The sequence below is a fragment of the Epinephelus moara genome, chromosome 19 (assembly GCF_006386435.1).
Source record: "Epinephelus moara isolate mb chromosome 19, YSFRI_EMoa_1.0, whole genome shotgun sequence".
Classification (NCBI taxonomy): domain Eukaryota; kingdom Metazoa; phylum Chordata; class Actinopteri; order Perciformes; family Serranidae; genus Epinephelus; species Epinephelus moara.
The window spans coordinates 4,685,421-4,699,170 of NC_065524.1; the positions used below are offsets into that span (position 1 = coordinate 4,685,421).

The window sequence follows — 13,750 nt, forward strand, 5'->3', positions numbered from 1 at the left end:
GTAACCTTGTGTGTATTGGCGGTTAATACAGCATTACCGCCACCTAGTGGATTGGAAGCGCATTACACCTACAATGGGCTTTTGTTGGGAAAAATAGCTCAAATGCGACCCCCAGTGGTAAAATTTGGTATATAATTTGATATATTGGTTCGGTTAGATATTTTGCTTTAAATCAAACCGGTTGGAAAATTTTCAAACCGGTACAAGCCTAAGACACACCCACCGGTGCTATCGGCCAGTGGGATGGCTCGATCAGCTGAGCCCAGGTAGATCAGTCCCTACATTATGCCAGCGAGTGAGAAATGAGCCAGAAGTCCTCTGCGTATTCGGCCTACCACGGCATTTTACACTGCTCAAACTCTGAGAAACAGGTGCGCTTCCCTGTGGAATATCATCCATCCGGCCACCGGCCTCACCTCAGATTCCCTGCCATGGATATCAAGGGATCCTACGGAGCCTACACGCCCCGAAACTACGCCGGAGCGTTATGGCATTCACCCACGGTCCCGTGAGTTGGCAAAAGCCAGGGCTTACTTTTCGTTTCATTATTCCTTATTTGGAACCTTCGGGCCGGGTTGATTTATTGTTTTGAAACTGAACTGAGCTAGAGCGAACAGTGGATTTTCTTTACTTCCTTGTTTACGAGAAAACCTGGGGTGGAGTTTTCTTTTGTTTAGCGAACTGTGTGGATTGAACTGAATTGAACTGTGATATGTTATTTGGAAATCCCGGAGTGGAGTTTTTAGTTTGAACTGGATTGAACTGACTGAACGGAACAGAACATTTCTTTTCTTTGGTGAAAAAAATATATACTTTCTTGAAACTGATTAGTTGTGTTTGTATTTTTGAAAATTGAGTATAATTCTTTTGTTCTACAGAAACCAGGTAAAAACAATTTAATTTTGGTGTTAAGGGACCTGTTTTATGGGTTTTATGGTTTCTTTGTGGGGTTTGACTGAGTAAAAGAAAAATATTTGTTTCATGTGTCAAACCGCTACAAAAGATATAGGCCTATTTTGTTTGTTGACGACAAGAAGATGATACTGAATTTGTTTACATTTTGTGCTGCTGAACCACCAATAAGCTTTTTGGATACTATTTAAATAAAAAACAAACCTTATGGGACAACTTGGACGCATTCTTTTTTTTTCTTTCTTAATGCTTTGCAAGGTATCGGATCGAACTTGGTATCGGACTCGGTTTCAAAATAAAGGACTCGGTATCAGATTGGATACAAAACAAATGTGATCGGGACATCCCTAGTTCGTTTACAGGTTATACAAACAAAACATGAAATAGAACGTGTTCATTAGAGAGCTTTAGAGGTGTTAGTAGGTGTATGTTTGAACTGTGGACAGTAGGGCTGTAGTCTCCTGGTCAACTAGTCGATTATTTAATCGCGGTGACGCAGACCTCCTGTCAGTTTCTGTATACTGAAACTATTTCCCTCAGTGGAAGCGAAGCTTGTATCTTATCTTACTATGTAATGACAAAAACTCTGTCTGTCTGTGGGTGTGTGTGTCTGTGTGTGTGTCTGTTCCACGTTTTTCTCCTCACTGACTTGGTCAATCCATGTGAAATTTGGCACAGTGGTAGAGGGTCATGGGAGGATGTGAATGAAGCAATATTACATCAATTGGCCAAAGGGGGGCGCTATAGCAACCGGTTGAAATTGCAAACTTTGAATGGGCATATCTCATGCCCCGTATGTCGTAGAGACATGGAAATTTGCACAGAGATGCCTCTCCTCATGAGGAACAAATGTGCCTCAAGAATCCATAACTTCCAATTATATAGATTTTCCGCCATTTTGTATTTTTGGAAAAACACTTAAAATCGATCTCTTCCTAGGAAGTTTGACCGATCTGCATGAAACTCGGTGAACATAATCTAGGGACCAATATCTAAAGTTCCCTCTTGGCAAAAGTTGGAAAAATTACTAAAACTGAGCTTCTATAACGCAATAAATATTGCGGAGGGCGTGGCTCATCACATAAAGGTGTATAACATCTCAAGGGTTTCACCAATCACCACGCAACTTTGTAGGCATATGACCACACATAATCTGAGGGGACCCCTCCATTACTGACCCGATCAAACAAAATGGGGGTGCTAGAGAGCTAATTTCTTCAGGGTATATGCAGGAATCCTGAGGTTAATTTCAATACCTTTTTAAGACTTTTTTAAGACCTTCCAAAAAACCTTAAGACCTCATCGCCACTTCAAGCTGTCGTTAGCAGCAACACATGTTTAATTTACTAAACAGTTGTAGTTTGCAATTAAATCAATGGAGCACAAACATACAATAGAACTCAGATAAGATGAGAAGGAATAAAGCTTGATAGAATAAATTAAACCAAAGGCAGGTTTATTAAAATACACCTTAGGTCATAACAAGTAACACAGCTCTACAGCTCAACATCAGCTATTCAAGGCCAACTTGCTGAAAACAACAACCTTATGGCTAGCCCCTTGCATGTGGGATTTAGGGCTGACCCAAAAAATTCGAAGCTTCATTCGATGGCACGGGATTCGATTGTGAAAAAAAAAAAAATCGAATATTCTGCCTTTTTTTTCTCCCGTTTTTTTGGGGGACCTTGACTGCAACACTAATCATGCCGTCCGTTTACGGTTGTTTTTTTCCCCTTTAGCCATATGTAAATTCAAAGAACAAGAAGCAATGTCTGTTAGGCATATAAGATTTCATGTTCCAGTTCCAGTTTGTGTTTTTAATTGATTGATTGTTTTTGGTTGGTTGACAAATAAAGGCCGGCCCCATTAGGCCGAGTAAAGAAGTCATCTGGTCTGATTGTTGCATGAATTGCTTAAAAAAGTTTCACAGTAAATCAGAGAACAGGGATATTATTATTGCCACGGGTTATTTGAAATGGATAAAGGTATTCTTTACTGGTGAGTTAAGGGAGAATAGCTATCATGTAATTAAAAAAGAAAACATCTCCGACAAGGAAATAGAAAGCCCATCGTGCAATGAATGGAGACCTATTATCCTGCTTGAACACAGACGACTAAATTCTTTCAACAATGTGATAAAATAGATTTTATTGATGTAAAATAATATGCTGATGGTGACATTTTCCACCGGTCCGCTGCGCTGAGTCTGGTGTCAGTGACCTCTGTCTGCTTGCACTGCAGTGCGTGCCGAGGGTTTTAATTTTTAGTGTTAAATCAAAAGTTAAACACTACTTATCAGCAACCAGAAGTGTTTTTTCATTTGTGAATATTTTTATCTTAATTCTAGGGTTGCAAGAAACTACCTTTTCGCCATAAGTTATTAACTTTTTTGGACTTTTTTTTTTCGCTCAGCACCCCCCCGATGGCAGTCCGAGAGTGCCTACCTACACATCGTTGTTTGTAATAGTCGCGAGGAGGAAAATAAATTATACATTCATGGATACTTTTTGTCAAAGCTTGAATGCCAAGACAATTTAATACTTCATAAAATCGCGATTAAGACTTTTTAATACTTTTTAATGGCCTTAATTTTCCGAAATTTGATTTATCAACTTTTAATACTTTTTAAGACCCCGCGGACACCCTGTTCTTATCTAGGCCTAACCGCCATATTGATTTTTACTAAACTTAGTAGATATGTAGAACAGGACACCTCAAGGTGACTGGAGAAATTTAACTCTAATTGGCAACTCGGTGGCGCTACAACAACAGAAAAATGCTTAAAAATGGCTAAAATGCGACCGATCGCTCTGGCTCCCCCTGTGGCCGAATGTTTGGTTTTTTTCTAATTTTTGGTATGACTCAGTCATGGTATGGTATGCTGTACTCAATGGGTATGGACTAGTTTACTTGTATTACATATATAAGAAACAATAAATTGTGAAGACAGTAAAGCCTCCAGTAATATAGCATTTCAAGTCTTGTGTGTGATTTATCCTGGCTTCATATGAACAGAGGAAATCTCCGCTCGTCGCTAGGCTAATTTATACAATGTAAAATGCCATAGGCTAGCGCTAATAACGTTAGCATGTTGTATTTGTTTGGAAAACGTGTTTAGTGTGACTGGTGTTTTGTCGGTGAATGTTCTCAGTTGTAATGGAGCCAAATTGTGTGAGGTTATCTTTGATAAATGTTGCTGTTGTCCCTGGCTTTATATGAGAGAAGGGAAAGATCGCTAGTTGTTAGGCTAATGTATACAATGTCAAATTCCATGGGCTGGCACTAATAAAGGGTTTCTGCAGGTATCAGCAAATCTAATTTAATGCTTTTTAATGCCCTTTTTAATGCCACTTTAATCAAATTTAATGCCCATGTCCAACCGCAGATACAGTTTTTTATTTATTTTATTCATATATATATATACATATATATAGACAACATTGTAAGCATTTGACAATGCTAATCTTGAATATTTGAGAAAATCTAAATTTACATTAACTGTCACTCTATAGTGAATTAGAAATGGCTCACAAGACGGTTCACAGTCTCAGAATTTATTTGCACATTTCAAAAATAACAAAACCAGCCTGAAGAATGATGTGAAAAACTAACTCTAACCTGAAAAGGCTGGAGGCGGTCACTGTAGCGGCAGGTGTGGTGGTAGTAGCAGCAGCAGCTGCAGTTGTGGTGGCGACAGCAGAAGTGGCGTTGCTGGTCACGGCAAAGAAATTCGGCACAGTTAACTGCTGCCTGCCTTTAATCGCCGACTTGTGACTATCTGACAGCATGTGTGATTTCACCGCATTGACGCCCATTGTGCAAAGTTTGAAGATCTTTTTGCACACGCTGCAAAATGCCTCTCCGGGTTTACCGTCGACGGGCTTCAACCAGGTTCTGAATAGTTCCTCATCCAACCACTTCTGCTGAAACTTGCATTTTCTCATTTTTCCGACATTTGCTAATATTCCCTCCGCTCTTTCGCCACAGCATGAGCACGCTCACAGAACATTGCATTCCAAGCATCCAGTGTTGTGACTTCGTGCACCGGCCGTAAACAATAGCCAATTAAAGGGTTCCGCCTGTCAATCATCACATTATACTTCCGATCAAAATTATTAAATGTTGATATAATCAAAATAAATCGTGAATAACAATGGGTTTTTTTCCATCAAGTGTATTTAATTTTTTAATGCCTCTGGACATCGAATTTAATGCTTTTTAATGCCATTTAAGGCCTTAATTTTCGCAAAATCTATTTAATGACTTTTAATGCTTTTTAATGACCCGCGGAAACCTTGTAATAACGTTAGCATGTTGTATTTGCTTGGAAAACTTGTTTAGTATAAGACAGTTGTTTTGTTGGTGAATCTTGTGAGTTGTAATGGAGCCAAATTATGTACCGTTACTTTTGTTAAATGTTGCTGTTGTCCCTGGTTTTATATGAGAAGAGTAAAAGATCGCTAGAAGCTAGGCTTAATTTATACAATGTAAAAGTGTTTGTCTGTCAATTCTGCAATTTATAGTGAAGCCAATTTGTGTACTTGTGTTTGAAATTGTCTCTATTAAGCCATATTTAATGTGTGTTTTGAATCAACTAAACTTTACAGCGCTGAACAGAGTCCTCCACCACCGACTAGTGTTTTGGAGGTGTAACTGCAGAGTGACACAGACACACTACCACAGGAGTAAAAATAACGTGCTTTTTTTTCCCATGACTAACCGATTAGTTGAAGATTATGTACGACTTTAGTCGGCCAAGATTTTCTTTGGTTGACTACAGCCCTAGTGGACAGATCCAGGCTGGCTGTTTTCCCCTGCTTCCACACTCCAGAGAACATGTCACTCTCAAGCCCCTTTTACACTGCCAGATTTTCCGCGAATGTTGGGCCGATTTGCCGGCCAGCTGTGAGCGTTTATACACAGAGGCGGAAAGGCGAGTTGATCCGAGGCGCCCAATTTTCCGCTTCGGAGGGTAGTCATATTGGCGGAACCCTTTAAGTTTAAACGAGGCGGCCTTCCGCAACGGGAGGGGCTGTTGAAGAATTGTGGGAGGAGCTGTTGATGACGCCGCACGTGCGAGCCACTGGCGGTGGATAAACAGGAAACAGCTGATAGCAGGAATTAGCGAGCAGCTAGTAGCAAGAGGGAAACGCAAACCTGACAGACACTGTAAAGATGAGCAACTTCGCAAACAAAGAGGCCATTTACCGTCAGATGACGGGGACGGTGAAGAACAGGCCGATTTACGAGAGAATCGTCGTCTGACTACCGCCGCCTGACTCCCACGTCACTGTTTTGTCACTTGCTCACGCCCCCCATTACATTCTGTATAAACAAAAGTAGGAAGGCGGCAATTTTCCGCCCTCCCCGATTTTGTTTTTATACTGCCAATGCTGAAAAAAGACTGATTGGGCTTTTCTGCAAATTTGCACAATTCCTGTCTAATAAGGGCTTCAGAGAGAAAGCAAAAAGGTGTACTTCACAAAATGCTCCACTACTACTCAGCAATGAGGCAAAAACATGTGAACTGGACATCCCTATAAATCAACCAAACCCTAAAGGCACACTTTATGATTTTAATACCTACAAATACTGTCCACTCTCCTTCCAATTCACCAGTGGTGTTGTTGTCTCTGTACTTACTTTGTAGAATTTTGGACAGAGAGTTGTGTTTGTTACCCTTATTGATTGATACAAGTACCATTAGGACCTGTATTATTAAACCCTATCTGCCACTACCACCAGTATCCACACATATCACCAAATCACCCCTGAACCAGTTTCAAATTTGCGACAAGAAAGCTGGGATGTGCAACATGAGATATTTTTGATCAGTGACATGTTCATTATAACACAATTCACTGATCAAAAAGAAAACATACTTGCACACATATGATGTTGGCACCATGTTCCCACAACGTGCTTCTGTACAACAGGAGCCTGGTGAGCTCAATGTACCATTTGGCTCTCTATAACCGTCTGGCCCCACTGCTACCCCAAACACTTTCAGTGGGCATGATAATTCACCTTGACAGACACACTCATTTAGCCAATTAGCATAACAAAAACACCAGGGAACATCTTCCTCATCACCAACAGAGCCAGTTGATAAATCAAGCTTTTGCCAAATCCAGTCAGAAGTAGGGTTGTCACGATACTAAAATTTCAAACTCGATATCGATACTCAGGAAAATATTCAATACTCAATACCATTTTCGATACAGCAGCAAAAAATTAAGAGGCATGTCATTTTTTAAATAAACATCAGATCAATGATAACAACAAAAAATCCCCCCAAAATAATAAATAACCAGAATAAAAGATCTGTCCATACAAATGTATTTATCTACAGCCCTGTTTATTTTCTGTGCTTCTGGTGAATTGGCACCATATTTTCGTTGCTGATCAAAAAGAGTTGGTAGTTTAGGCTCAGGATGCTCCTGTTTCTACCTCACTGTGATCAGAGAACCAGGGGTTACGGGAGAAACCAAACGTTTTTTCAGCTTCAATCTGTGACTTTACAGTTAACATAACTTTTCAGACACACATAATTGTGTTGTCCTGTTAAACTAACATTGTCTATTAATGTTACAGACGGGCATGACTGATAAAGTTAACTTTAGAAGTTATATTTTAGTTTGATGCTGGCGACACCAGCTGCTCAGCTGCTAGTGAGGGGAGGGGCTATACCTGCCATCTGCAGCGTGTAGGGGTGTAACGGTACACAAAAATCACGGTTCGGTACGTACCTCGGTACACAAGTAACAGTTCGGTTTTTTCGGTACAGTAATGAAAAAAATAGACAACTATTAAATATCTTTTACTTATTGGTAACCTTATTAAAACATACCACCACAGCAGTTAACTCTTTTTACACAATTTTTGAATGAAACAAATATATATAAAAACCTGCTTTTTCACATTATTTGAATGAAAATAGAAATATAAAAGTGAAAAATAAAATCCTGCTGTTTTTTTAACACATTTTTTGAATGAAAAATATAAATATACATTTCTGCTTTAACAGTTTTACTCAATTAAAATAAAAAGTATAGTGCAGCTGGTCAGCTTTAAAGCCTGCTCAGATTCAGTTTTACTAGGAACTTACTTAGCTTTCCCACTTTGTTAAAGTGCAGTAAACAAAACATGCTTATATCTAAAGTGCAGCTTAAACAATTTTACTCAACTCCAATGGCGTTGGTTATTTCTTTAGCGCGATGGTCAGGGAAACGCTCTTTCTTTTTAAACGACGACGATATCGTAGTTTGCACCAGATTGCTTTTTCTAGTCGTGCCGGTTAACGTTCAAACTCGGGTGGTGTCGCTTTAGATGCGTTAGCATGTTAGACGTGTTTCCAAGTACATACCCGACCGCTGTTCCGCAGTGTCGGCACACTGCTTTTGTCTTGTCCACTTGTTTATTTCCATCTTCGTATTTTACCCTGAAACCAAAGTGTTCCCGAACGGAGGACTTAAGGTTTGCGGGTGGGTCTTCAGGTTTGTCAGGCTCACTTGCCATGGGGTCCATGTCATTGGTTCGACAGCCTATTAGTCCGACTGTCCGCGGTGCTGAACGGCTCGCGGCGGGCGTATGGTGCGCCGCGACCGGCTTGAGGCGGAGCAGGCTCACACGGCTTATGTGTTTGTCACTTTCTTTTTCATTTTAACCCACACCATGCACAAAGTGAAAGCGGATTCATTTTAACCCACACCATGCACAAAGTGAAAGCGGAGATTTACGGGACTCGGTCCTCGATATTTTAAATGGTTCGGCTCACAAAAACGGAATTAAAATAAAACAAAATAAAATAAAATAATATCCTGCGCCCAATAATTCGGTACAGGGTCGTGCCGAACCAAAAGTCGCGTATCGAACAGTTCGACACAAATACATGTACCGTTACGGCCCTAGCAGCGTGCTGTGTTCACTTCACTAAATATTTCCAAAGAGCGCTTTTTCCTTTATCATTTTTGACCAAAACTGGCTGCTCTGATCCTCCTGCAGCCGCGCTGGCCATATTACAGCAACAGAAATGTGTGCATGCATGCACAGCGACGACAACAAGCCGGGTTGCAGCAAGGGCTCTGTGCCTGCCAGACACTGTCTGCACAGCGCGTGTCCGTCGGACCCGTCGCGCGCACCCGACAGGCGTTGAGGTGGCGTGCACTGTTAGTATCGATACTTTTGTAAATTAGTATTGTATCCGGATACGTTTAAGTATCGATACTTTTCAGAGTATCGATACTTTTGACAACCCCAGTCAGAAGAATGCTGAAAACATCTTCTCCTTCAAGAAACTCAGTGAGTGCATAGTTTTGTTTTTGTTTCATTGTTATTCAATCTATTTGCTGTGTTTATTCTACTAGCATTAGAGTTTGTGCTTGTTGCTTCTGAACCCTCCATTACTGTTCTGCAAGCTGCAGCCTACATTTATGTCATTGACTATAACACAGTCCCTGATCAGCTATACATTAGGGCTGCACGATATTGGAAAAAACTGACATTGCAATTTTTTATTTTATTTTTTCAATATATATTGCGATATAAAAAAATACAAGAATTTTCACCAGATGACTTAAAGTAAGCAAATTAAAAAAATAGTGGCGGGGCTTTTACTCACCACAACTGCAGAGGCTACCAGCTTCATTTGAAACAGACCACATTATAAAAGGGCCGTTATTTATTAATCCCTCTGTATCTTTACATTTTTACTTTTTATCCGCTCCCTTTTGCCTTGATAAAGTTAATGCATCGCGCCGTCATTTCAAACTCAACACTTCCTGAATTGGTTTCAAATTAAAAGCTCCTTATGACCTCAGCTGAGATAATCCCTCCACTTTCTAAATAGGCTTTTATGGTGAAATATTTGTAGGAACTTGTTGTGGAGGTTTCAGCGGCTTCTACGTTTGCGTATGGTACTTCAAATGAAGCTCCTGCTGTCTGCTGGCGTTTTTTAGGTGACTACAACAACATTTCCGCTGGCACATGAACAGACACAGTGACTGAAATGATAGTAAAAGTAATAAAAATAGGACAAGAATAACCCAATGACATTACACTCGTCATGAAAGACGACCGGGGATAACTGGTGTGGACCATAGTGTAGTGTGTCATGTCTGTCGGCCAAGTCACGGCACGATTTTAGGACCCCACAATTGTATAATGTGACATAGTGACTTTCAGAACGGGCAGAAAAGTTGTGTAGTGGGTACCAGGCACAGGTACACTCGCTGTATAGTTGTGGGTGGTGGTCATGGAGATGGCTCATCAAATTTCAAGTGTTACCCCCCTTCGCGGAGACTTTTTTTCTGAATTTTCTGCAGACAGGGTGACTATTTTCAATTAGTTTCCCCTCAGCATCCTTATAAATTCCAAAATATGTCCAGACCTCAGACCTTTTAGAGGGGAAAAATCTCCGGAGCACTGTCCTTGCGGGTGCCTTCAGCCATGTGTCAAAGGCCAAGCATTGCAAACTGCGCATGCGCGCCTGTGTCTAAGGGATTGCTGCTGCTTTTCAAGGTAATGAGCAATATCACCGTGAGTTTTTCAAAGTGCGGTAATCAAACACAGTTTTAATGATAATTAAAATCTGAAACGGTAATACTAACCATCAGGAATTTTGCCTTTTTTTTTTTTTTTTTTGACCATCATTTTACCGGTAATCGTTGCATCCCTATGTGAAGGGAACAACTAATCACAGCCAGTAGATATCTTTCCCTTCTTCTGTAAATATCAGTCTGTGGTAAATATGGAGAAGTTGATCACTTTAGAGCAGGCCTACCCAGAGCTTTACACCTGTCTCACAGACAATATTTTAGGCCTCATACACACACAAAAAATAACGTCTGGAAGAAGATCAACTCTGCACTCAGGATTTCTAGTAAGTAGGCTATGATATGGTGCTGGTTATGGTCGCTTAGCAACGTCAGATGCAACATGCGTCGTGCTTTTAAAAGTAGGGACCAGGTAGGCATAGGAGTAACACCCAGTTCCTGACCTCACGGTTTTCAGGCAGCTAAAGATGCGTCAAGTGTCCCGGCCCCAACTCTCCCATGTTGGTGAGCTGAGAGGACCCACTGATATCTGCAGTGTAACAATATCAGGGAGAGGAACTTTAACCAAAATAACTGAGCCAGACCTGGATTGATTGATGTAGAAGTACAATTTGTGTACTTAAAAGAACATGAAAATTCATCTAAAAAGTGGGACATAATCATGAATGGATTACTGAACAGGCCTACTGGGCACAGGCCCAGGGGCCCATGCTGTCAGAGGCCTCCCCTGGCCTTCATCTGCAAAATGACATTCAAATTACAAACCAGGAAGAGACTCAAAATTACCTCAAAGGGACACAAAAAGACCAGAAAAAGACACAAAGGAACTAATAATAGACACAAAATCACAACAAAAATGGGCAAAACTACCATAAAGAGACACAAAATGACTTGTGAGATGCAAAATGACCAAAAAGGCCACAAAATTACTTCAACTAGCAGCTGCTTAGCTTACCTTAGCACAAAGACTGGAGAGGGGTTTAACAACTAGCCTGGCTCTGTTCAGCGGTAACAAAACCTGCTTACCAGCACCATTTGGTTCACAAAGACTTTGTTACCAACAGCTGATTACACTGCCTCTTCAAGGAGGGAATTTCATATCATTATGCCACCCCGCCGTTCTGTGTAAAAGGTATACTTGCAGAATGAAGAGACAGAGTTGTCTCACCTCTAAGCTGCCGTTGGAGGTAGTGACAGCGCCGAAACGATGTCTGTATAAATGAAAAAGCCCTCAGGGTGGGATCATGGGCAACACAGGTGTGATGTTTTGATGATGTGCTAAAGATTTCAAAAGCAGCTGCTAGCAGTTAGCAGCTGAGTAACAAAAAAAAAAAAAGAGCAGCAGCCAAAAATGTCCGGAAATTGTGAGAACAATGAGGCTCAGGAGCTCCTTACCCTCCAAGCAGAGGACGAGATCAGCAGCCATATAACAGGGACTATAAATGGTTATTGTTGCTGTGTTATGCCAGTGTTATTGTTTATAAAGCCCTGCCAACAGGTATGTTATATGTCACACTAGAGACCAATCTGTTGTGTTACATGTCACGGCTGTTACACCTCTTTTGCTTCTGCTATGCCTGCATGTTGTCTAAAATCACTCACTGGAGTGGCAAGACGCTTCTGTTGTTTGGTTCTGTGTAAAAATGCAAGGGAGGCACTAGGGTCGCAGCGATACACCAATTTTAAGGTATACTGTGTTATAGAAATTGACGGTTATCTTACTGAGTACATCTGCTTATCTACGATACTGGGGGAAAAAAATGCAACTGGACGAAGAATCTCCCTTTTCTTTTAGTTATTATCAAACTTTTTACACAAGCTTCCATTAAAAAATGGTTTCAAGTTTTAATTACAGTAATAAAACATTTGTTCAACAAAAATAACCCTTCAATTTTCATTCCTCTAAGGCTCATTCTGATTCATGATAATATAAATTCTGTAATGCGGTGATACAGTGAAACCGTGATATTTTCTGAGATGGTTATCGTACTGTGAAAATCTTATACTGTTGCAACACTAGGAGGCACGAAGAAGGGACTGCTTAACAGCTCTATAGCACCACCACTGTGTATAAAGGGCTAAAGAGACACAAAACAACAAAAAGATGGCAAGCAACTTAAGACAGATGCAAAACAACAACAAAACGAGGACAAAGTCTGTCTTGCTTCTGTGTGGGAGCAGTGGTGGGGCCTTTAACATATCTGTGCCTAGGGACTCCTTATCTGATAATCCGCCCATGGACATAATGCATGTGGCAACATTTCCAATTCCATATTAACAGTGATTAAATTGTCTCATCAGTAAATCTGAAATTTGAATGCAAAAATTGAATTGTTACTTGTCATTTAAAACAGTAGCCTGGACTGTCCGGCCTACATCCTGTTTGTGATGAACACTGCTGACATAGAATAACCTGTGGTGTGTGACAGATTGGAGATGCTCACTGACACAATGACAGCGGCAGCAAACACACGGGCGCGCGCGTGCGCACGTAGACGCCTGTGATGCTGTGCTGCAGGGTAATGTTAGATAATATTTTTGCACTCCTTACCTTCCGTCCTGCTCCGTATTGGCTGGCGCTCCACCGGGCCCGGTTGTCCACCGCTGACTCTACGTTACCGGGCAGCGAGCCGGAGTCCGAATCCTCCCCCTCCTCCAGCTCCTCTTCCCCTTCCTCCCTCTCCTCCGGCTCCGTCTCTCCCTCATCCGTTTTCAGCCGCTTTGCCGCCCTTCCGTACTCCCCTTCCTCGCGCTGGCCGGCTCCTTCAACCGTCGACATGCTCGCGGCTGTAGTGGACCTGTTGGAGAGAACGGGTCGGGGTATGGTCAGACTGATACGTCCATGTCAACAATTATCCTGTATTGTCTCCTCGTGAAGCAGCCTCCGTGTGTCTGTCTGTGTCTTTTGGTATCCCTGTCCCCGTGTCGCGGCTCCAGTTTGTCCCTGTCTGTTTCTCTGTCACTTTCCAACACCAGTGATTTTCTATGTGTGGAGGCGTGAGTGGACTGGACACATCCCGCCCCGTCCTTTTCTCTTATTGGTCAGTTTGGTCCTGCATTTCGAGAGACGGCGTGTGATTGGCTCGTGACGATGCGTCAACAGACAGCTCTCCATGCACTGCAGAGGAGTGCGGAAAGAAGGAGCAGAGAGAGGAATGGTGGGCTACAGAAAAAAAACAGTGGAGACAGACTCTGAATTGCAGAGCGCAGGAAAACAGAGGGAGAGGGGGAGAGAGAGAGAGAGAGAGAGAGAGAGAGAGAGAGAGAGAGAGAGAGAGAGAGAG

General features: G+C 41.5%; 2 protein-coding genes across 6 annotated transcripts in view; one reads left to right on the forward strand and one right to left on the reverse strand.

Annotated features, from left to right (window-relative positions):
* The window catches only part of borcs7 (BLOC-1 related complex subunit 7), a 1,032,483-nt gene that overhangs the window by 647,933 nt on the left and 370,800 nt on the right, over positions 1 to 13,750 (forward strand). The gene's annotated exons all lie outside the window — the stretch shown is intronic.
* LOC126406430 (heterogeneous nuclear ribonucleoprotein L-like) overlaps positions 1 to 13,750 on the reverse strand; it is a 122,767-nt gene that overhangs the window by 104,190 nt on the left and 4,827 nt on the right. For 2 of the 4 annotated variants that reach the window (XM_050070700.1, XM_050070698.1), the window contains exon 4: positions 13,018 to 13,264. In XM_050070700.1, coding sequence (XP_049926657.1) covers positions 13,018 to 13,245 — 228 coding nt within the window. In that variant the 5' untranslated portion in view covers positions 13,246 to 13,264. Of the gene's footprint in view, positions 1 to 13,017; positions 13,443 to 13,750 lie in introns of those variants that run through there. The other 2 variants (XM_050070699.1, XM_050070702.1) reach the window with 2 other exon arrangements.